General features: G+C 38.9%; 1 protein-coding gene across 1 annotated transcript in view; it reads right to left on the bottom strand.

The window, feature by feature from the left end:
- The window catches only part of GABARAPL1 (GABA type A receptor associated protein like 1), a 46,683-nt gene extending 24,461 nt beyond the window's left edge, over positions 1-22,222 (bottom strand). Inside the window, exons 1-3 of the mRNA XM_032211320.1 lie at positions 21,965-22,222; positions 1,944-2,022; positions 35-153 (exon numbers count right to left, since the gene is read on the bottom strand). Of these exons, the coding sequence (XP_032067211.1) occupies positions 35-153; positions 1,944-2,022; positions 21,965-22,054 (288 nt within the window). The 5' untranslated portion in view covers positions 22,055-22,222. The remainder of the gene's footprint in view (positions 1-34; positions 154-1,943; positions 2,023-21,964) is intronic.
- Positions 22,223-25,917: the final 3,695 nt, after the last annotated feature.

Below are 25,917 nucleotides of genomic sequence, written 5' to 3'. Positions count from 1 at the left end.
CCACCATTAAAATAGAAGAAATGCTAGTACTTACCTCATACAGCTGACCCATAGTAGCACTGGTGGGAGGAATAGTATTGTTGACAAAGAAGAACAAGGCATCTTCTGGCCTCAGGTGGATTCGCTTTCGAATCAAGAAATAGAATTGACCAACTAGAAAAGACAGAAGAGGTAAGAAATAGTAAAGAAAAAATGCACCAGGTATACAGTAGATAACTCCCAACTCCATTTGGTTGATGCAAAAAGGCATTTTTACTAGGAGATGCTGATTGCAGTAAACCCAAGTAGAAATTTAAAATTCCCATGCACCAATACAGAAGTAAACCTCTGGTTTCCCCTGGTTTTAAAAAAAGAAGGGTTCTTATCTTTTTCTTTCCTTTTCCAACTCTTGCCAAAATATTTTCCACAAGCACCAGCAGTACACTATTTGTGACCTTGAGTCTTTATCAGATTTTAAAAACAAGTTCCAAACCCTTCTGTTGCAAAGTCAGTGTAGTCAAATAGGAATGAAGAAAGGATACATTGTTACAACAAAAAAACTTCAGACTTAGGCTTCCAAGTGGCAGATTCAACTATTTTTTAAAACTTTTTCCTTTAGTATCTTTAATATAATATTATAACAAGTAGAAGGAGAAGTTTATTAAAGTAAAAAAAGTTTTAATTTAAGCCAAAAAAAGTTAAAGTAGTAAAAAGAAATAGAGGAAAAAAGATCAGTCCCTTCACCTCAAATGGAGAAACAGGAAACGTTGCAATCACTTCAATCCACAAAACATCGTTACATGCAAGAGCAAAAAACTTTCTAAGGCAGTCCAGTAGGGATTAAATTCACTGCTTTGTTCTTACTTAAGGGACTAATTTAGCTTAAGAAAAAAAGTTTCTTAGGGCAATCTTCTAAAAGAAAGAAAAAAAACCTCACCAGATGGAACACTTTCACTTCTCTTTCTTTCCGGAGCCATCTCCAACTATGTCAGTCTGGGGGCTGCCTGTTTGCCGCCGGTTGGAAGCGCTTCCCTTGGATCGATCAGGGACTTTGCGATGTCCCTGAGACCAGCAAGGTCTTGTCTTCCCAGTCACTGTCTCTTCGGGACGGTTTAGGTCCTGCCGGACCATCCAGGGGCAAAAGTGTCATCGGCGGATTTGGACTGTCGAGTCCGCACAATGTAACATTGCGACGTTGGCTCCTCCTCCCTCTGGGAACCTAATGGGTTCTCTGCCTCTTCTATGGCATACTTAACCAATCTTGAAGTACCTGATCATCAAAGAGCCTTTACTTTGGCACAATGTCACACCCTCCTCACAATGTCCTGGAAGTTCAGTACAAAACGATCCCCTGCCTAAAAATATCAATGTCTCTGTGACTCTGGACACATGGAAACTATAAAACATGTACTATAGAACGTATTACAGAAATAATCTAGCCTCATCTCACCACTATTGCATAAATACCTGGACAGACAGGATAATTCTACACCTCCCTGTTGCTCCCAGATATTAAACCTGTCACAACATACAATGTTGTCAGGTTCTGTTTAGCTGCATTTGAAATTTGTCAGAAAACCACAAATTTGCCACAAACCAGATTTAATGAGCACCTAGTTTATCATTATAGAGTGCTTAGTATTATGATAGATTTAGTTTGTCATGCCCCCCTATCTCCAGCCGTTGCTCTTAAACCTCCTTCTAGATCCCTTTAAAGATTATTTTTAGATGTTTGTTCTTATACTTTTCAGCTTTTATATATATATATAATTTTATTTTATCGCATTTTTATACTTTTGAATAGTAAAGATTTGGTTTGAACCCCTTATCAATTTGGCTGAGCTAAAAAAGAAGAGTGATCGTCCCAAAGTCATCACGTAAGCTGCCAAGACTGAAATCGAAATTAATCCAACTGCTAGTTATCAGGTCATACAGTTAAAGTGCATGAAAGAAGACATTCTTACCAGTGAGATCTGATGGGACAAGGTACTTCCTCTTGTCCAGATCAGGGACTCTTGCTTTCGGCGCCTTTTCCACTATAACCTAGAGAAAGGAAGAAAAAATAAATAGGTTTCTTTTGAAGGGACCATATCCTTATAAAACAAGTGTGGGGCTTCTCCTCATAATGTGGTCAACAATTCAACTCTCTCCCATTATCACCATGTTCCCCATCTTTTTGAACAGATAAATAACACATACGTATGAAAAATATTACTGTAATATTTGAAAGAAAAAAGCCAAGGGTCAAGAACTGATACAAACCTTTAAAAAGAATCTAAAGGATATTCATTGATTTAGTATTTAATACAAGTAGCACTTGACTCACAACTGTTCACTTAGTGACCATTTGAAGTTACATTGTCACTGAAAAAACTGCAGTGATTCACTTAACAAATGTAGTCAAAAAAAGGAATAAAATGGGGCAACATTCACAACAGATGTCTCATGTAAAAACATGCATTTTAGGCTGAAAGTTGAGGACTGTCAGGTACTGCCTCTCCCTCCTGTTCAAGGAAGCATGGACTCTTTTGAAACTTTAGCATTTTGAAAGGAAACTTATTGAAAGGAAATGAATGCAAGACAGTGGTAACCCCCAGGCAATTCCATTAGGATAAAGTGGTTAAAAACCCCTCCTCTCAGTTTGATGTTGAATGAGCCAATCCACAGGTGTGAAGATGTTGTGGAAATGGCTGTCCTGGGAGAGAGAAAAGGATTTGTTCCCATGCATTTCTCCTGTGAGGCTTCCAAATAGAAGAAAACAGATGGCCTTCCCCTCTTATACATCCCTGCTGTGACTCAGCAGACGTCTTCTATGGACTAAAGTTTTCCTCTTTCGTTGCTGTGGGTATTTTTATAATTCATTTAAAGATTGGACTCTTTTTTCTAACTTGAATTACAAAAAAGGTCCAAAAGGAAATTAGATTTTCAACAGTATTATCACTGTTTGGAGTCTGGGAGGGTTTGTTGATTGGAGTTTGTGTATTGAAAATGGAACACTTTTTTCCTCCACTGATAGTTTTGACTTGGCACTACAAGGTTTCAATGCTTGGCTACAGAGAGTGATAAGAAGGAAAGCACACAGATGTCCCTTTGAAGTATATTTTTAATCAGAGAAAAGTGAAAACAAACGTTCTTTGTGAATCTATGCTTTAATTTTATTAACCTTCCAAGCTAGAACAGCTGTGTTTGTTAGAATGGCACAATTTCAAAAGAAAATAGAAATCTCAAGTTTGCAAAAGATACTTTCAGAAATACAGAAATTATCAAATACATATGAAAGAATAGAGAAAAAACTGGAAGATTTAGAACATATAACAACAAAATATGATGAAGAAATTGAGGATTTCTATCAAATGCAAAATGGGGTGGTTAAAATTCAAAAAATTGAAGTGGAAAATGAATATAAAGAGATTAAACCTGCTGATATTTATGGTGATTGGTTTGTCTCTGAAAATGGAAAGAATGGAATATTGAAAGAGGAATTAAATGGAGGGGAAATCTATTCCAGAGGGCAAGATACAGAAGAAGAAAAAAAACCAAAGAATCTATGGATTTAAAGAGAGAAATTCTATTAGCAAAAGCATTGATAACACTGCTGACAATGAAAGATAAGCTGTATTAAGAAACAGAAAGAGGGCATCAAGATTACATGATAGATCTTATAAGCAAGGAGTTGCTAAGAAGAGTCTATACAAAGCTGACCAAGAAGATGATTAGAGGACTGACACCACAAATGGCAGAAGATGTGAGACTGTTTTGCTATTGGAAAGATACAGGTTGATAGATGGAAGAATATAATTTAAAACTAGTTAAACTTAGTGAAATTTATTGACAATAGATATAACTTAAATAAATAACTAATAATGTTACTAATGTATACAATGTGTAGTGTTATGATGAGTATAATTGGATATGAATATTGAATGGTACCCATGCAAGGAAGATTAGCAATCTCTTTGGATCATAAAGGATAAGGATAATAATAATAATAATAATAATAATAATAATAATAATAATAATTGCAAATACTTGCAAGTATTAGAAATAACAACTGAGATGATCAAAAATCGAGTTAAAAAGGTAAAGAATTGGACATCACCTGGAAAGGACCAATTACATGGTTTCTGGCTCAAATATCTGACCAGTTTACATGCAATATTAGCCAGGCAACTGAATGAAATTTTACAAAAGGGCCAAATTGATGAATGGTTGACAACTGGAAAAACATACTTGATTCAGAAAGATCCAACTAAAGGAACAACACCTGAAAACTATAGACCAATAACATGCTTACCAACAACCTTCAAATTACTCACAGGCATTATTGCAGATAACATGATGGATTATTTGGAAACAAACAACATCTTGCCAGTAGAGCAAAAAGGCAACAAAAGAAGGAGCAGGGGCACAAAAGATCAGCTTCTAATTGATAAAATGATATTAGAAAATTGTAAGAACAGAAAAACGAACTTGAATATGGTCTGGATTGATTACAAAAAGGCATTTGACTCTCTGCCACATAGTTGGATCATAAAATGCTTAGAAACAACTGGCATTAGCAAAAATATTACATCCTTTACTGAAAAGGCAATGAAACAATGGAGAACTGAGTTGGCAGTAGGGAATGAGAGCTACGGAATGGTTAATATCAAGCGAGGAATTTTCCAGGGTGATTCACTTTCACCTTTTCTCTTCATCATCGCAATGATCCCACTATCAGTAATCTTAAAAAAAATGAAATTAGGCTACCAAACAGCCAAAAAAGCTGAAAAAATTTCGCATTTACTATATATGGATGATTTGAAACTCTATGGCAAGTCAGAAATAGAAATCCAATCATTGACAAATACAGTCCGAGTATTCAGCACCGATATTTCAATGCAGTTTGGCATGGAAAAATGCGCCACTGTATCCATAAAAAGGGGCAAAATCACTGCATCTGAGGGAATTGAAATGCCCAATGGCCAACTAATTAAATGCAAAGAAAATGAAGCCTACAAATACTTAGGCATTCTGCAGTTGGATAACATCAAGCATGGAGAAGTAAAAACTATTGTCAGGCGAGAGTACACCAACAGAGTTAGGAAAATTTTGAAATCTAAATTGAATGGTGGAAATACAATCAAGGCCATAAATACCTGGGCAATACCAGTTATAAGATACACAGCTGGCATAGTTAACTGGACACAAGCTGATTTGGACCTTTTGGACCGAAAAACCAGGAAACTAATGACAATGCACTACAGTTTACATCCACGTGGTGATACTGATAGACTATATCTGCCCCGAAAATCAGGTGGCAGAGGATTATTACAAGTGAAGCAAACAGTTGAAGAGGAAAAACATGCACTGGCTGATTATTTAAAAGAAAGTCAAGAACATCTATTAATCGAAGTAAAGAACAAAAATCTACTGAAGGCCCAACAGACAAAACAAGAATACAGAAAAGATGTGATAAAATCAAGAATGGAGAGTTGGCAGAACAAAGCACTGCATGGTCAATTTCTGGAAAAAATAAAAGATAAAGTGGACAGTGAACAAACTTGGTTATGGTTAACAACAGGTACATTAAAGAAAGAAACAGAGTCACTACTCCTGGCTGCGCAAGAACAAGCTATCCGCACAAATGCCATTAAGGCCAAAATCGAAAAATCCTCTGATGATGCCAAATGCAGACTTTGCAAAGAAGCTGATGAAACTGTTGATCACATACTCAGCTGCTGTAAAAAAATCGCGCAGACTGATTATAAATTGTGGCACAATTCAGTAGCACAAATGATCCATTGGAATTTGTGCAAAAATTATAATATTAAAACAGCAACAAACTGGTGGGAACATCAGCCTGAAAAAGTCACCGAAAATCAGATGGTCAAGATCTTGTGGGATTTCCGTATACAAACCGACAAAATACTGGCGCATAATACACCAGACATCACACTGGTTGAGAAAAATAAGGTCACAATCATAGACATCGCAATACCAGGTGATAGCAGGGTCGCCGAGAAGGAACATGAAAAAATCGCAGGATACCAGGACTTAAAAATCGAAATTCAACGACTATGGCACAAACCAGCAGTGGTAATTCCAGTGGTAATTGGCACACTGGGTGCTATTCCAAAAGCACTGGAATTACATTTAAAACAGTTAAAAACTGACAAAATCACCATCAGTCAAATGCAAAAAGCCGCACTGCTTGGATCTGCACGCATATTACGAAAATACGTTACGACGTCCTAGGCCCCTGGGTGGAGCCCGACTAGTAACCAATGCCAAATCTGGCGAAACAACTGGCCGCTGTGATACAATTGTACAATAATAATAATAATAATAATAATAATAATAATAATAATAATAATATTGTCAATTGGCCAGGCAACTGAATGAAATTTTGACAAAAGGGCCAAATTGATGAATGGTTGACAACTGGAAAAACATACTTGATTCAGAAAGATCCAACTAAAGGAACAACACCTGAAAACTACAGACCAATAACATGCTTGCCAACAACCTTCAAATTACTCACAGGCATTATTGCAGATAACATGATGGATTATTTGGAAACAAACAACATCTTGCCAGTAGAGCAAAAAGGCAACAAAAGAAGGAGCAGGGGCACAAAAGATCAGCTCCTAATTGATAAAATGATATTAGAAAATTGTAAGAACAGAAAAACGAACTTGAATATGGTCTGGATTGATTACAAAAAGGCATTCAACTCATTGCCACATAGCTGGATCATAAAATGCTTAGAAACAACTGGCATTACCAAAAATATTACATCCTTTACTGAAAAGGCGATGAAACAATGGAGAACTGAGTTGGCAGTAGGGAATGAGATCTACGGAATGGTTAATATCAAGCGAGGAATTTTCCAGGGTGATTCACTTTCACCTCTTCTCTTCATCATCACAATGATCCCACTATCAGTAATCTTAAAAAAAATGAAATTAGGCTACCAAACAGCCAAAGAAACTGAAAAAAATTCGCATTTACTATATATGGATGATTTGAAACTCTATGGAAAGTCAGAAATAGAAATCCAATCATTGACAAACACAGTCCGAGTATTCAGCACCGATATTTCAATGTAGTTTGGCATGGAAAAATGCACCACTGTATCCATAAAAAGAGGCAAAATCACTGCATGTGAGGGAATTGAAATGCCCAATGGCCAACTAATTAAATGAAACAAAAATGAAGCCTACAAATACTTAGGCATTCTGCAGTTGGATAACATCAAGCATGGAGAAGTAAAAACTATTGTCAGGTGAGAGTACACCAACAGAGTTAGGAAAATTTTGAAATCTAAATTGAATGGTGGAAATACAATCAAGGCCATAAATACCTGGGCAATACCAGTTATAAGATACACAGCTGGTATAGTTAACTGGACACAAGCTGATTTGGACCTTTTGGACCGAAAAACCAGGAAACTAATGACAATGCACTACAGTTTACATCCACTGATACTGATAGACTATATCTGCCGCAAAAATCAGGTGGCAGAGGATTATTACAAGTGAAGCAAACAGTTGAAGAAGAAAAACATGCACTGGCTGATTATTTAAAAGAAAGTCAAGAACATCTATTAATCGAAGTAAAGAACAAAAATCTACTGAAGGCCCAACAGACGAAACAAGAATACAGAAAAGATGTGATAAAATCAAGAATGGAGAGTTGGCAGAACAAAGCACTGCATGGCCAATTTCTGGAAAAAATAAAAGATAAAGTGGACAGTGAACAAACTTGGTTATGGTTAACAACAGGTACATTAAAGAAAGAAACAGAGTCACTAATCCCGGCTGCGCAAGAACAAGCTATCCGCACAAATGCCATCAAGGCCAAAATCGAAAAATCCTCTGATGATGCCAAATGCAGACTTTGCAAAGAAGCTGATGAAACTGTTGATCACATACTCAGCTGCTGTAAAAAAATCACGCAGACTGATTATAAATTGCGGCACAATTCAATAGCACAAATGATCCATTGGAATTTGTGCAAAAATTATAATATTAAAACAGCAACAAACTGGTGGGAACATCAGCCTGAAAAAGTCACCGAAAATCAGATGGTCAAGATCTTGTGGGATTTCTGTATACAAACGGACAAAATAGTGGCGCATAATACACCAGACATCACACTGATTGAGAAAAATAAGGTCACAATCATAGACATCGCAATACCAGGTGATAGCAGGGTCGCCGAGAAGGAACATGAAAAAATCACAAAATACCAGGACTTAAAAATCGAAATTCAACGACTATGGCACAAACCAGCAGTGGTAATTCCAGTGGTAATTGGCACACTGGGTGCTATTCCAAAAGCACTTGAATTACATTTAAAACAGTTAAAAATTGGCAAAATCACCATCAGTCAAATGCAAAAAGCCGCACTGCTTGGATCTGCACGCATATTACGAAAATACGTTACGACGTCCTAGGCCCCTGGGTGGGGCCCGACTAGTAACCAATGCCAAATCCGACGAAACAACTGGCCGCTGTGATACAATTGTATAATAATAAATAAGTTAGATACAATTAAAATTTTGATTATTAGGGGAAAATGTTATGATATAGGATATATTCAAATAAAAGAGTGATAAGAACGACAACGTATATACAGATATGGGTATTACATAAGGAAACTGGATGTAAACTTTAAATAGTGATTTGGAAAGGAGAATTAGAAAACTTTGTTATTAAATATTATGGATGTTTAGCTAGAATAGGACATAAGGATTTAGTGTTAGTGGAGGAGTTTAGAAATAGCAATTGAAAGGCCAGTATGTGGTTTATTTATTTAATTTTGGCATATTTTATGATGGACACTTAAACAATTATAGTCAAATGAAAATGGAGATATGATGATGATGACATATATGAATATTTGAGTTAAATTAATATGAATTATTTTTGTTGACTGTGGAAGAGAGGCATGAAAGTCTTTTGTAACCAACTGATACACTTTCTATAGCATGTAAAGAAGGATGTTGTATTTGTTTTAAATTAAAATTTTAAAAAAAAAATTAAAAAAAGAATCTGGGGTCCCTCCCCACTTGAATGGAAGTATCATGATAGGGATCTGACATGCTGCCCCCCTTCAAAAGAAATGAGGGGCTTTCCTGTAAGAGAGAACAGAAAGATGAATGTTACAGAGAGTTAACTCAGTTTGTTAGGATACTTCAAGTGAAACTTTCTCAGTAATGCAGGGGCCCCTAGCTACCCACTCATTTTGTGAGTGGGGTCAATGTCTCCAGGAGACTAGTTGAACACTGGTAGGTACGGGAGCCAAGGATCTCTTTGATTTCGAAGTGTTGTTCCCCTTCAGCCATAATAGGGATCAGAGGAACGTTTTCTTGGGGCCTAAAATGGGATGTAATTTTGGGTTTCCATGGGCTGCAGTGAAAAACTGGGTGGACCTGTCTAAGTGTGTCTTGGGGAGTAGTAATTCCACCATTACTGGGTTGATGATTCTAGTGATTGGGAAAGGCCCTATGAATTTGGGTCCCAATTTCTTTGAGGGTTGTAAGGATTGCAGGGATTTTGTGGACAGGTAAACCTTATCACCTATTTTAAATGGCTTTGGTTCTGTCCTCCTTTTGTCAGCTTGGGCCTCATTCAGAGCTAGCCTCACTACTGGCCGGGTGTTTTGTAGTTGTTGTATCCACTCCTTAAGTGAGGGTGTGGTTGGTTCCTCTACTGGTAATTCTGGCATTGGGATGAAGTCCTGGCCAGTGGCAACTCCAAATGGGGTGAGCCCAGTGCTAGAGTATACAGAGTTATTATAGGCAACTTCTGAAAAAGGAAGGAGGTCAGTCCAGTTATCTTGTTCATAGTGAATAAAGCATCTTAAATATTGTTCCAGAGCAGAGTTCAATTTCTCTCCATTAGTCTGAGGATGATGACTAAAACGTAGGCCCTGGCCAGTTCTGAGAAGGTCCAAAAAGGCCTTCCAGAACTTTGAAGTAAATTAACCCACCCCCACCCCCCGATCAAATATTATTTTTGTGGGGGCCCACGTAGCCGATATGGGCCATATCGCAGGAACAGCAGGAACGGTTTGGCAAGTGCCTTAGCAGTGGATTTTTTTGGCAAGGAATGAAGTTTGCCGGCTTGGAGAAAAGGTCTCTTATGACCCAGATAACAGTATCCCCCCCCCCCACTTTCAATTAACTCTAGAATAAAATCCACAGAGATCTCTTTCCAGGGTGCTGAAGGCTCAGCTACTGCTTATAAAAGACCAGGGCCTTTCCCTTGTTCCTCTTTGTTGCTGCACAGATAGGGCGACTGGCAAGATAGCTTCCAATGTCTTTCTTAAGAGATGCCCACCAGAATTACCTCTGGATAAGGTGTAAGGTTTTCATGAAGCTGAAGAGACCAGGCAGTTTGGAGTCGTGGCATGTTTGCATGAGAGGAATTCTCTGACTAGCTGGGACATATAATTTTCCTCCCACCCAAGCCAAGTCATCTTTAATTAAACAGGTGTTTTTATGGAGTAGGAACTAGTCATCAGTTTGTAGGGCTTTTTTAAACGCCTGAGTGGTAGCATTGTCCATTCGTGGTCCTTGTTTAGCTTGCACCCTGGTCATCACTTTGGCTGCCAGTTGAGAGGCTGGGAGCAGCAGGGGTTTGATCACTTCACATTTCCCACTATTAAACAGGCCTTCGGGATAATGCATCTGCTAAAAGTTTTTTCCCCCCAGGGAAATATTTTAGATTCAAATTGAAACATTTGAAGTATTGAGCCCAGGGAACTGGTTTGGGGGAGAGTTTCCATGAGGGTTTTAGGGCCTCTGGGTTTTTATGATCAGTCCAGACTTCAAAAGGGATTTTATTCCCCTCTAGGAAATGCCTCCAAATAAGGAGAGCCCACTTCACTGCAAATGCCTCTGTCAGCATTCCAAGTATCAGCTAGAATTAAATCAGAGTCCAAGGCAAAACGACCTTTAAAATTCCAATTTATAAATCAGACATTTTGGCATTGTGCTATGAAATCCCAATTCTGGAAGTTACATCAGAACCCCACCCAGTTAAAAGTTCGTGATCTTCTCCCCACACCCACAATCCATCACATGGTCCAATCTTCTTCTTCCACGCTAGCACCTACGCCCAGCTGCTTCCGGTCAGGTGCAAAGGTGCGGAGACAAAAGATGACCTCGAGCTTCTAGAAAGGAATTTTTTATTTTGAAAACAACACATTCTACCCCTTGCTATCCCCCCCCCCTTTAATGAGAGTGTGGCAGGCCAAAGATTCTTAAAGGAACCGCTGCAGGCCTGACAGCCTCCTTCTCCCAGATAGCCCTTCTCTGTTCAGGTCGGTTGCTTTTTAGACAAGGATCAGTGGTGGGATATGACCAGAACACCCCGGTACGAGTGTACCGGTGCCTGCTGGGAGCACCAGGTACCATTCTGGTGTGGTGCTCCAGAGGGCCCGCCCGCCCACTCTCCTTACTACTATATGAGCCGATCAGGGCTTTCTCACACGGTACCTGTGCAATGCTCCACCAAGCAACTGGAGCATCGTGGATAGTTAAGTATGCATGTGCATGCTGCACGTGTGCTGCACACATTTGCATGGTGGACACTGGGCCCCATTGCAACAGGATCCGGAATCCACCACTGACATGTATGCACAGGGCTGCATTTGGACCTGCTTGTTTTCTTGGAGTAGGATGGCTCCGACTGCTACACCACTGGCCTGTCTGCCTGTATGATGAACAGCTATTCTGGATCTGGGTGTTTCAGGCCTTGTTTGGCTGAGAACAATTGTTTCTGTCTATCAAACATTCCATGGTCCAGTTTATGGGCTGCTTTGTTTTCGGTTTATCCCCCCACTTTGTTTTCAGTAAGTTAGTGATTGGGAGCGCAATTTGTGCAAATGTTGGGATAAATTGCAGGTAAAAATTTGCAAAGCCCAGGAAGCTTTGCAGGTGTGGGAGGGAGACCAGTCGATCATGGCTTGCACTTTCCCTGGGTCCATTTCCACGCTGTTGTGGGAAATTCCATACTTCAAGTAGTCAATTCTATCTTTGTGGAATTCACATTTGGAAAGTTTTGCATAAAGTTTTGCAGCACTGAGTTTGTTTAGGACTGTTCGGACAAGCTTCACGTGCTCGACTTTTGTCTCTGTGTATATTAAAATGTCATCTAAGTAAACCAGAACCCCTTTGTACAGGTGCTCATGGAACACCTCATTTATCAGTTGCATAAACATGGCAGGGGCGCCTTGTAATCTAAATGGGAGCACTTAATTAACACCCCAAAGGAGTGTTAAAAGTTGTTTTCCATCTGTCCCTTCCCTAATCCTGATTCGGTAGTAAGCCTCTTTTAAGTCCAGTTTTGAAAAAAAAAATCCTTTGGAGAGGTGGGCTAACATCTCTTTCATGAGGGGGAGGGGCACACATTGTCCACACTCAATAGTGTTCAAATTTCTATAATCTACACAAAAGTGCAAAGACCCATCTTTGTTCTCTCGGAATAGCACCCGGGTGGCAATTTTTGGTCATATGGTTCGATGAAAACTGATGCCAGATTTTTATCTATGAAAGGTCTCAATTCCTCAAGTTCCCTGGGGGACATGTTAAACATTTTTGGGTTTGGTAGTTTGGTAGATCCCCCTGGGAGGATCTCGATAGCACAGAGTGTGGGGGATGCTTGTTGGAGCCTTCTTCACTGAACACCTCAGCTAGGTCCTTGTACTCCCTGGGGATACCATGGTCTGGCATGGTCTTTCCTGCCATCATTGCTTCTTTGTTTGGGTCTCCCCCTCCAGTTCCTCCCAGTTCACTGCCAAGTTCTGGAGAGAGTTCCTGAGGTCCATTGGGTCCACACAAGGACTGAGCTCAGCATTTCATCCAAGCACGAACAGAGCAGCGGAGAGGGCCAATGATATGGTGGAACAATACATCCGGTGTTATGTGGACTATCAGCAAGACAACTGGTCGGAATTGCTACCCTTCGCTGAAGTGGCCTACAACACGGTCCACAGCAACACCAGATTAACTCCTTTCCAAATTACCAGTGGCATGAAATTTGTTCCCATGCCTGAGCTACCTAGAGAACCTCCCTCCTCCATGTCTCTGACTGAATGGAGGGACATGCTACAGAAAGGACGGGAGAATGCGAAGAAAGCTCTAGTCGAAGCGGCAGAAGCATATAAGAAGCAAGCTGATAAACACCGCTCGCTCCAACCCCGCTTTTGTGTGGGGGACAAAGTTTTCGTGTCTACCAAATACATAAGATTAAGAATGCCTAGCAAGACAATTAAAATGGAAGATAAATTTAGAGATAATAGAGAGGAGAGAAAAGAGGAAATAAAAGAAATGAAAGAAGAAATTAAAAGTGAAATTAAAAGTGAAATAAAAGGACTTAAACAGGAGTTGTATGAGAAATTTGAGGCTAAGGTTGATAAAATTAGAGACGACATGCTGAGTCTTGTAACTGTATTAACAGAACATATTTCTGGAGTGGAAGATACTCTAGAGGTTCTTAATGATGCCAATGCTAACTTGACATTGAAAACAGAGGTGGTGGAACAAAAAGTGGAAAATGCTGAAAAAGAAATTATTATGATACAGTACCGACAAATGGAGTTCGCATTAAGAGTAAGGGGGCTGCGTGAGGAGAAACAGGAGAACCTGAAACAGATCCTATCGGAAGCTTTTGACCGCCTGATGGGAAGACCAGGGACCAACCAAGGCTGGCAAATTGACAAAGCTTACCGCGTTAACTCCTGGCTGGCAAAGCAGAAGCAGCTTCCTCGAGACATCGTTATATATTTTACTACAAGAGAGTTCAGAAATATGGTACTGCAAGCGTCTTATAACACTAAGCTTCAAATTGGCGGTCAAGACCTGGCTGTTTTGAAAGAGATACCACCTCAAATGTTAAGAGCCAGAAGAGACTACGCTTTTTTGGTCGAAGAACTCAGAAATCGTCAGATACAGTATAGATGGGATGCACCATTTGGCATCATATTTACATTTGATAAGCAAAGGTACCGCCTCAACTCTGTATGGAAAGCCCGAGATTTTTATTATAATATATTGAAGGCCGGACACCCTGCACCATCTGGACCTAGAGAAAGACCACAAGAAGGACAGGATAGACAGCAAACTACACAACCACCAGACAAGATGGAGCATCTCTCTTCTCTAGAAGTGCAAGGTGCTATGGAACCAAGACCTAGCCGCATGACTACTAGACGTATGGAGAAACAAGCTAAGAGGCAACAGCATCAACAATCATCGGCCATCGATCAAGGAACTACAACAACAAATCTGGAAGCAGTGGGAGGAGCTAGACCTAAGGTTAAACAGGCCGTGCAGGAAGCTCTAAAAATGCTTCAACCAACCAAAGATGACAACTAAGATTTTAACATGGAATGTCAACGGACTGAACTCTCCACAGAAGAGGAAGAAAATATTTCATTATCTTAAACAGTTTAAGAACGATGTAATTTGTTTGCAAGAAACTCATATCAAGTCAACTGATCAAAAATATTTGATCAACTCAAAACTTGGTCAACATTTTGCAGCTTCTGCTATGGAAAAGAAGAATGGTATAGTTGTATACTTAAGAAAAGATATGAAAGCTGAATTAATAGAAGCAGATCCCTTCGGAAGATATATTGCTTTAGACTTAATCTTAGAAGGGAAAAAGACATTACTTTTGGGAATTTATGCTCCCAATCAACAGCAAGATAGATTCTATAGAAATCTTCATGCTAAATTAGTACAGTGGGACTATAGTTCCTGTATACTATTGGGTGACTGGAATGGAGTGATAGACACTAAGAGAGATAAGAAGATTTCCCGCCTAAATACCAAGATGCGAGCAAAGTTACCCAAATCTTTCTTTGACATTATGGATGATTTTGAATTGAGAGATATCTGGCGAGAAAGAAATGCAGAGGAATATGACTTCACTTTCTTCTCGGACAGGCATCAATCCCTTTCAAGGATCGATTTTATTCTAACCACTAATGATTTGCTTTCTAGGGTCAAGAAAACAAAGATTGCAGCTAGAGTCCTTTCGGACCATAACCCAGTTTGGATGGAGTTGGGAAGGGTAGTGCAGGCAAGAAGGTTTTGGAGACTGAATGAAAATTTATTTAGATATGAAAACTATATTAATGATTGTAAAAAATTACTATCTGAATATTTTGTTTTGAATATGAATAAGGGTACATCTATGGAATTTGTATGGGATGCAAGCAAAGCGTATATGAGAGGAGTTTTGATGAATATAAATAAAACACATAGAAATAAGCAAGGGCTAAAACGAACAGAACTGGAAGAGGAAATTAAGAGAAAAGAGCTGGAGTTAACAAGGAAACCAGACGATACAAAGGTTAAGGAAGCTATTAACATATTAAAATCTCAATTTGACATGTTGATCTCTGACCAGGTAGCTACTAATTTATTATATGCAAAACACAATACTTTTTGTAATGCAAACAAACCTGGCAGATGGTTAGCTTATCAGATTAGGAAAAAAAGGAAAACTCGAAATATATCTAAACTGATTTACAGAGGGAAGGAGGTGTTCCAACAGGAAGAGATTCAAAAGGCTTTCTGGGAATTTTTTACAGAACTGTATAAAGGGGATAAAATTAATGGTTTAGACATAGACAAATATTTAGACAAGGAGAAAATACCTTCAGTTAGAGAAGAACACAGGCAAAAATTGAATCAACCAATAACCTCGGGGGAAATCCTGCAGGTAATTAAGCAATTAAAGCCAGGGAAAGCACCAGGTACAGATGGCTTGACAGCGGTTTACTACAAAAACTTACAGTTAGAAATGGTAGAACCTCTTAGAGAATTATTTAATATGATTCAAACGGAAGGTAAAGTCCCTCCATCTTGGAAGACAGCGTTTATATCTTTGATACCCAAAGAAGATCAAGATACTACTCAACCCAAAAATTATAGACCCATTTCATTACTGAATGTAGATTATAAAATTTTTACTAAAATATTAGCAAATAGGTTAATGTTGGTCATTCAACAATTGATACATACGGACCAAACAGGTTTTATACAAGGGAGACAGATGAAAAGTAATGTCAGATTAATTATTAATGCATTAGAATATTTGGGAAAGAACAACCAGATCCCTGCTGCGTTTATATTTTTGGATGCTGAGAAGGCCTTTGATCGAGTTAACTGGCAATTTCTGCTGAAGATATTGCAAAAAATGCAGATAGGAGATAATTTTTTACAGTCAATTAAAGCAATATACCAACAGCAAACAGCACAAATCATAGTCAATGGAAGTTTAACAGACTCTTTTCAAATTGGAAAAGGTACAAGACAGGGTTGTCCTTTGTCCCCATTATTGTTTATTATAACTTTGGAAGTATTGTTGAATAAAATACGGGGCTTGGATGGTTTAAAAGGGATCAAGATTAGGCAGCAAGAATATAGAGTCCGCGCTTTTGCGGATGATTTGGTCATAATATTGGAACAACCGCAGGAATCCAGTATGGTTTTAATGAATACGATTAATCAATATGGTCAAGTGTCTGGCTTTAAAATAAACTTAGGAAAAACCAAAATATTAGCTATAAATATGAATATTAAACAAAAGGAAGAATTAGGAGTGATGCTAGGATGTGAGGTAGTTAAAAAAGTCAAATATCTTGGAGTTAACATTTTAACTTCAAATGGGAAATTATATAAGCATAATTATGAACCACTTTGGCATAGCATACAGACAGAGATGAAAAAATGGGAGAAATTGCACTTATCTTTGCTGGGCAGGATAGCGGCAATGAAAATGAACATTTTACCAAAATTTTTATTTCTTTTCCAAATGTTACCTATACTTAAAAAAGATGCGAACCTTTTAGAATGGCAGAAGGGTATCAACAAATTTGTGTGGGCAGGAAAGAAGCCGAGGGTAAAGATGAAAATAATGCAAGATGTACGCGAGAGAGGAGGATTGAAACTACCTAATTTAAAACTATATTATGATGCAGTGGCATTATCTGTAATTAGTGATTGGATTCATTTAACCAATGATAGAATATTGAACATTGAGGGACACGATCTGGTATTTGGTTGGCATGCTTACCTGTTATTCAACAAAAAATTGGATAAGAACTTTAAAAGTCATATTTTGAGAAATGCTTTATTGCGGGTTTGGAAGAAATACCAATATAAATTAAATGACAAGATACCCATGTGGGCAATTCCTAGACATGCAATTGAAAATATGAATACAGCACAAAAACAGGACAGATTTACTTACAGACAGCTTCTTACCTCGGAAAGGGGGGTATTACAATTAAAATCTTTAGAGGTATTAAAAGAGGAGAAGGTAGTTCAAACATGGTTCCAGTATGGGCAATTACAGGCTAGGTGGAAAATAGATCAAAAAATTGGCTTTATTCAAGTTGAGGATAATCTGTTTAAACAAATAAGAGATCAAAGCTTAATGCATATAAAGAGGATATATAATGTATTAATACAGATGGATTCGGAAACAGAATTAGTTAAAGATTGTATGATAAAATGGGCTCAAAATATTGAGGAACCAATAATGTTGGATACATGGGAAAGAATTTGGGTAAGAAATGTGAAATTTACACAAGCTCAAAATCTGAGAGAAAATTTTTACAAGATGTTTTATAGATGGCATTTAGATCCTAAAAAGTTGGCTTCTATGTATCCGAATGTACAGCCTAAATGTTGGAGATGTGGTTCTCTCGATGCTACATATTATCATATATGGTGGACCTGCCAAAAGGTTAAGGCATTTTGGATAAAAATATGGTGGGTCATGCAAAATGTTTTTAAAAAAAGGATAAAGTTTATTCCTCAGTTATTTTTACTAGGTATATGTACTGATTTTACAGTGGTAGAGACCAATTTGATTCTGCACCTGATAACTGCAGCAAGACTGTTGGTGGCGCAATATTGGAAGAAGGAAGACTTGCCTACAATCCAAGAATGGACATTGAAAGTAACAAACTTAGCTGAAATGGCTAAAATATCGGCATATCTCAAAGATCATTCAAATGAGAGATATAAACGAGACTGGAAAAAATGGATTGACTATATACAAAATAAATACGGGACTAAGAAATTCCAGTTAGCCTATGCTTAAGATTAGAAATGATTTAAACTGTTAAAAGTTAGTTCAGTAAGAAGAAGCTAAGTTCAATCTAGAATGTCATTAATTTCTTTATTTCTTTTTTCTCAATAGATTTTAGACTGTGTTAGTTAAAAATCCATACCGTGTACGGGTTCTGGGAAGTCGGGGGGGGAAGGAGGAGGGGGGATGGGGGGGTGGAGGGAGGGAGGGGTACACACAACAAAAAAAATTGTATTTCAATGTCTTAATGATTGACAAATGATGACATATTTGTGTTTGTTTTTTTTTAAAGAAAAATAAAAAAGTTCTCTTGAAAAAAAGAATGCCTAGCAAGAAATTTGGCCCAAATTTTCTAGCTCCATTCCCAATAGTGATGACAATTAACCAAGTTACAGTTCGACTCAGTCTACCCAGAATTCTAGGGAAGATTTACCCAGTATTTCATTGTAGCTTATTGAAGCCAGTAATTGGGTCCAGCATAAGTCTGTCCACCCAACCTCCCCCTCCTCCTGTAGTGATAGAAGGGGAAACACATTATGAGGTGAAAAAAATAGTATAGGCTGTATAGGGGGTCGCTTACAGTATTTAGTGCATTGGAAGGGGTACCCTTTGTCTGGAGCTACTTGGGTGAAAAGCTGGGACCTAAAAGCGGATAAGTTAGTAAAACAATTCCATGATAACTTTCCCGATAAGCAAAATTCATCATCAATTTCACCAAATTAGGACTATCAAATTTGTATTGCAAAGATTCTGGCTGCCACTAGATGGCAGCTCTCTGATGGAAGCCTTGTAATAAAGTACAAGAAGAAAGAAATAGCAGTGAGAGAGAACAGAAAGCAACAACGTTGGCTGCATTCAATATATTTATGGGAGAACCTAATGCATAATTTATGTTGTTGTTGCTATATATATATATATATATATATATATATAGGTATAAGTTCTATATGTTTATGTGTTAGTGCGATTATTCTTTATAATTGTAAATAGTCCTTAATCATCCTATGGCTTACATGAATGTCGTTCTACCAGTTTTATTACCAATAGTGGCGCAACATGAATTAATCAAATCTTTTGCATTCAGGGGGATTAACAGGGCCCCAAGGAAACACTGTAGTTTCTCCAACATTTCTTAACCCAGCATCTAAACATCTAAACGTATCACTAAAAGTGTACCTGGAACGCAAATTATTATATGCCCCATTAAGCTTATAAAGCATAATATATAACTTATATATACTTTTCTGAAGATGAAATATTCAAAGGCACCAGGCTTTTTTCCCTTCCAGCTACAGATAATAGGGTTGAACATTATACCTAAAGCAATAAACACGTAGATGACTCCCGTCTCTCTCCATTCATCCTATCACAGAACGATCTGGTAGAATAAATAGGAAATTGCTGCAAAATTCCTGCCAACCCATCGCTCTCCTCTTCAAGCATCAGTTTGTTCCCACGACAACTTTGTACATATAATCCTTAATTTGCAACCACAACTGAGCCCAAACTTTCTGTGGCTAAGCAAGGCGGTCGCTAAAAGAGGTCATAAAATTCTCGCATTTTATGACCTTTTTTGACACGGCCGTTAAGCAAATCACTGCAGTTGCTACGTGAATCGTGCCGACATTAAGCAAATCTTGATTCCCCATTGACTTTGCTTGTTGGCAGGGAAGGTCACAAGTGGTAATCGCATGATCCCACGAGATTTCAGGTAATCCCTGATTTACAACAGTTCATTTAGAGACAGTTGGGAGTTACAACAGCACTGAAAAAAGTAATTTATGACTCTTTGTCACACTTACGACCATTGCAGCATCCTCATAGTCACATGATCAAAATTCAGTGCTGCAACTGACTCATATTTATGACTGTTGCAGTGTCCTAGGCTCATGTGATCCTTTTTACAACTTTCTGACAAAAAAGTCAATGGAGAAGCTTGTTAGTAACTTAATAACTGCAGTGATTTACTTAACTGTGTCCAAAAATTCATAAAATGGGGCAAAATTCAGTTAACAACTATCTTGCTTAGCAACAGAAATTTTGGGCTCAATTGTGGCCATAATTTGAGGACTAGCTGTATAGTGTCATAAATACATATCAGTAGCCAAGCACCCAAATTTTGAATGCATGATTTATGGGGACTGCTGTAAGTGTGAAAACTGACCATCAGTTCACTTTTTCTGTCACATGGGAACTAAACAAATGGCTGCGTTCTTGAAGCCCTCAACCTATCTCACTTTTACAATCTCACAATGAGGCCACGGTGGCTCACGTGGTCACACGCTGGGTCTGCTAAGGCCGACAGTTCAGCGGCTCAAGTGAATAAACCACAGAGAGATAAAAAGAAGGAGCCTTCCCTGGTTGCATACTGGCATTCAGGCACCCTGCGGGTAAAGATAACACGGCCAAAAAAAATTCCTTTCACAGAGGCAGGCAGGCAGGCAGCCAGCCACCTGGGTGATCCCTGGCTAACATGTAGCCTATGCTAAATAAATAAATAAAAGTCTCAAAGTTGTTTCCTGTTGTATTATTTCTTTTCCTGGCCTTCCTGGTCAATATGGGTCATTTGCAATATTGGTCAAATTCAACCATAGGACCTGTACATTAAGTTGCACACAGTGTTGCTTATTAACCCAGCACCACAATTACATATTATTGCAATTTGTCTAGTTCATACATAGGATCTTCCCCTTGTACAAGAACAATCGTAGCAGAAATTTAGAGAATGCTGACACTTTCAGTATTTTATGATTTAGTAGGGAAGAAATGTCTGAAAAAATTCACAAGGTTTGAAAAACCAACTGTCTGTCTACCATACAGATAAGATGACATTCGTATTTCTTTTAATTATTATTTTTTTAAAGGTACTGGCCCACACAATATCAAGACGTGTCTCAACATGCTGAAAAAGATACTGCTAAATCACAACAAGGACAGTTTTTGATAGTGCTGGAACAGATTTATATTAGTTATTTTAGTTCACCGTTCATCAACCAAAATAATACATTTTATAAAAGACTGTTGCAACAGTAAATAAGTAACTATCATTAGAAAAGCACGTGATATTATCAAGCAAAAACAAGACATGTATTATAATTAAATTCCAACTGAAAGCTTTCTAGCTAATCAGGTGACATTGGTTGTTGGGTGACTCCTGGTGACTGTATGGTGAAATATTCTCTATCTTGACTCGTCATATAAACAAGTATCTTGAATCATGCTGCATTGGTGGGTGGAGAATGCAGGCTTATGAACAGCTTTACTTGGAGGTTAGCCCCATTGATATCACTGCAATTTACTGCCAAGTAGTACTGCAGACCAAGATCTACTTCTCTGAAACAAAAAGACCAAAAATATCCCAGGCTCACAGAGAAAAATAAGGCTATGTGATTCATCCCAGGAAATGAGATGCATAATTTGAGATCTAAATTTTGCTTTGACAGTTGTTTTACTAAAATTAATAGTGATCCTTCTACTTGCATCTCTTCTAGGGAAGATACTGGAATGAGGCAAATCAACTCCCAAGCAGCATATAGGAGAAATCATAAAAAATCAGGAAGAGACATGAAAAAGGTATTATAGAAGGGAAGGGGTGTGTGTGTGTGTGTGTGTGTGTACATATACATATACATATCCACACACACACACGCATACATATATGTGTGTGTGTGTGTGTGTAAACACATAATATACATAACATATATATGTATGTACACACACACACACACACACCCCAGTCTCTACCTCTCAGCTACAGTACCACAATATTAGCAGGTTGAAAGGATAAAACAATTAGGCAATAAGATTCAACACCCCGAGTAATAAGGCGCGTTACATTAGCCGAGGGGTCCCTTCGCCCCCCCCCCACCCCCCCCTGTACTCACGGGGACTCGGTCGGGGTATTTCTTTCGGATCTTCTCGCCTTCCTTCTTCCTGTACTCAAAGGGATGGTCCTCCTTGTACTGGAACTTCATGGCGTGGGAAGATGCGGGGAGCGTCTCCGGCGGTTCTCCTTACCCGACTGAGAAGACGCAGCCGCCGGAAAGGGCCGCTTCCCGGAGGGATCCGCGGGCTTCGCGGACCGGCTGATCGAAGGAGACGCAGCGAAGACGCCCGGCCGGAGACAGGCGTTGTGACGTCACTCGGGGCCAAACCAGCCCCGCCTCCCCCGCCTCCCCCGCCGCCTCTGCGCCACTTCGACCTGCGGGGGGGGGAAAGGCGAGCCGCGATTTCGTCTTTGGGGCGGTTCCTCAGAAGCCTTTGCAGGTGGAGGAAAGGCCAGACTGGGATTGCTTGTGTCGTTTTTTTTAAACTCTACAAATCGCTCTGCGTTTCATGGGAATAATAGAAGAAGAAAGAAAATGTTGGCTCCAATAAAAAAAGTGCAATTTTACCTGGGACCTAATCAGGAAGTTCTTTATTTACTCGTTCTGTACAACGACTTTAGATTATGTCCTAAACATACTATTAAAATATGAACTAATTAGAAATCGGTGAATAGAATCAAAATATTTCAATCCACATTACAGGTAAAAAATTAAAAAAAAATAGAATATCGTGCAAAAGTTCATTTATTTCAGTAATGCAACTTAAAAGGTGAAACTAATAGATAAGACTCACTACATGCAAAGCAAGATAGTTCAAGCCGTGATTTGTCATAATTGTGACGATTATGGCTTACAGCTCATGAAAATCCCAAATCCACCATCTCAGAAAAATTAGAATATTACATGCAATCAATAAAACAAGGATTGTACATAGAACAATATCAGACCTCTGAAAAGTATAAGCATGCATAGGAATTCAGTACTTGGTTTGGGCCCCTTTTGCAGCAATTACTGCCTCAATGCGGGATGGCATGGAAGCTATCAGCCTGTGGCCCTGCTGAGGTGTCACGGAAGACCAGGATGCTTCAATAGCGGCCTTCAGCTCTTCTGCATTGTTCGGTCTCACGTCTCTCATCTTTCTCTTGGCAATGCCCCATAGATTCTCTATGGGGTTCAGGTCAGGCGAGTTTGCTGGCCAATCAAGCACAGTAATCCCACGGTCATTGAATCAGGTTTTGGTGCTTTTGGCAGTGTGGGCAGCTGGAAAACGAAGTCAGAATCCACATAAATCTTGTCTGCGGAAGGAAGCATGAAGTGCTCCAAAATCTTCTGGTAGACGGCTGCGTTGACCCTGGTCTTAATGAAGCACAGTGGTCCAAAGTCCTGTTGCTCAGTGGTCCAAAGTCCTCCTTTCTGATGAGAGCAACTTTTGCATCTCATTTGGAAACCAAGGACCCAGAGTATGGAGGAAGAGTGGAGAGGCCAATCAAGCACAGTAATCCCACGGTCATTGAACCCAGTTTTTGGTGCTTTTGGCAAAAGTTGCTCTCATCAGAAAAGATGTCTTGGACCAAGACAAGTATCTAGATAGCTCTATTCATAGGCAACACAAATATTGCAGGCAGAAATCTATTCAAGGCAGGATATTTTGAAACTCCTTGTAGAGAAGTCTGAACAAAGGCAGAATGGTAGGATTAGAAGCAGCTCCCCTCACTCAAGATCCAAAGCCGGACAAAAGCTATTAAGACACAATAGGAATTGCCCAACTCTCTTTCAGAACAAAAGCCCCTTCACTGGATGACTGCAGAGCGATCCAGACTTCCCCTGGGAGCTCAGATAAACAATAAGCCAGAGATTGACCAAATTAGCTCAGACAAGCTAATTTCCTCTTTGGCCTATAGAGCCAACTATGACCCCTACATGACCCCACAGGAATCTGACAATAGCCAATAGAACATTAAAGAACATGTTCTTGCACAGGAAGCTCACATACAAAACCCCAAAGAAGATATAAAAGCCACCCACTCTCAACTCCATTTTCTCTGCTGCCCAGAGCCACAAACCTACATGGTTCTGCTTCATCAATAAACCATCTTTCCAATCAGCTTCCGGTGTCTTCCTCCCAGCTTGGAACTGAACCAGACGGATATTTTTTCCCACAAGGGCAAAGATGTCAGGCCTGCAGCCATATTCCTTTTGGATCTCTGGCCTGCTACGCTTTCTATTATTCTACTATGCCTTTTCTATTGTGGGAAAATGGGAGGGGGGATTGTATGGAATTAAATGCTATGTAGCCAAAATAAAATTCCTTTCTAGAAAGCCAAGGTCGTCATCCTTTCTCTCTGCACCTCTGCACCTGGCTGGAACTGGATGGGTGGAAGCTGCCAGCACGGCAGTGGAAGATTGGGCCATGGGAAGCTTTCAGATTCGGGTTTTCTCAGATGTGCCCACATGGCTCTCTTAATAAATTGGAAGCTTAATTTAATTTAATTTAATTTATTAGATTTATAGGCCGCCCAATCCCGGAGGACTTTGAGCAATACTTTGCCTTGGACTCTGATTTCATTTTTGATGCTATTTGGAACCCTGACAGTCCATTTACAAATCTAGGAACCAATCAATGCCACCCTTTAAAGGGAAGTGTCAGTACAATGGTAATGTTTGGCCACATTGATACCTGATGCTCTGAGGTTTGCCTGCCTTTCCAGGCATCAAAAAAGGACATTCTGCTTATTCTGCAATTACTATACATCTGATCATAATTGTCACTACTATCACATTTGTTTATTTGTATTCTTCATATATATACACACACACATTCTCCAGACATTGTGCAATGAGTATACCAGCCAGTTTAGAATAACATTGTATGCATCTAAATATGATACTTTATATAAAAATAATTCACAAGGGTACTGCCCTATGAGCTTTTATATCATAATTATTGTCCCTTGTTCATTAAATTGAGAACTAGATGTAAAAATCTTCAATTTGTGTTCTTTTACTAATTTCTTATCTATTTTGACCTGTATGTATGTTCTGTCTTCCATGTATTGCTCTGTTAGGCTATATCTTTTTTTTTTTCCGTTTTGCTTGCTTGAAGGGAAAATTGCTCCTTCATTTAGGAAGTGCTACATATACTGTAAATATTTCTTTTTTTTTTATCTTAATGATAAAATAAAGAAACATAAAGATAAGTCGATTGATTTGATTTGATTATATTTATATGCCAACTTTCTAGCTGACGCCCTCTCCCGCATGCCTCAGTACAAATGCAGATGGGAGCATGTAGTGGATGTCATCATTCCCTCTCCTCAGACAGCTGCCCAAGTGACCACCAGACAGCAACACCATGACCGGCAAAAGAGGGATCCTGGAGTCCTAGTGGACAACCATTTAAATATTGAAGTTATGGTGGAATAATTAGTAATTCTTAAAATATTAAATAATAGTATTTAGTAGAGGATAACAAATACATGGCACAAATAAATGTTATTATGTTTAAATGAATTAATGGGGGAAATGATCAAGGATTATGAAAAGAGAATAGTACTGTTGAATTTGGAATATTAGGACTATACATACTAATTTGTATTATTGTTAGCATTGTTTAAAAAATACTTGACACAGTCAATGCACTGTCCGCAAAATATGTATGTTTATATGGAATTTTTTTAAAAAAAAATGGCAAAAAAACACCAGTCATGAATTTAAATCTTTGTGATTTTGTTTGTGTGAAGCCCACTAATCTAAATGGATGTATTTGTTGGAAAAGAAGAAAATAAAAACATTGCATGGAAACGGTTGTGATAACCCCAAAACTATTTTTGAAAGCGAATGATGTTCTCTGGAGTATATTTTAGGTATGAAAGTAGTAGATCTAGAAGAGGGGTGTCAAACTCAATTACATTGAGGGCCGCATCAGGGTTGTGTTTGATCTCAGGAGGCAGGGGTGGGCGTGGCTGGGGTGAGTGTGGCCAGCTGAACTCGTGTCGGGGGCACCTGTGGGG

The sequence above is a fragment of the Thamnophis elegans genome, chromosome 2 (assembly GCF_009769535.1).
Source record: "Thamnophis elegans isolate rThaEle1 chromosome 2, rThaEle1.pri, whole genome shotgun sequence".
In the NCBI taxonomy this organism is placed as follows: Eukaryota; Metazoa; Chordata; class Lepidosauria; order Squamata; family Colubridae; genus Thamnophis; species Thamnophis elegans.
This window is presented reverse-complemented; position numbering and strand designations above follow the sequence as displayed.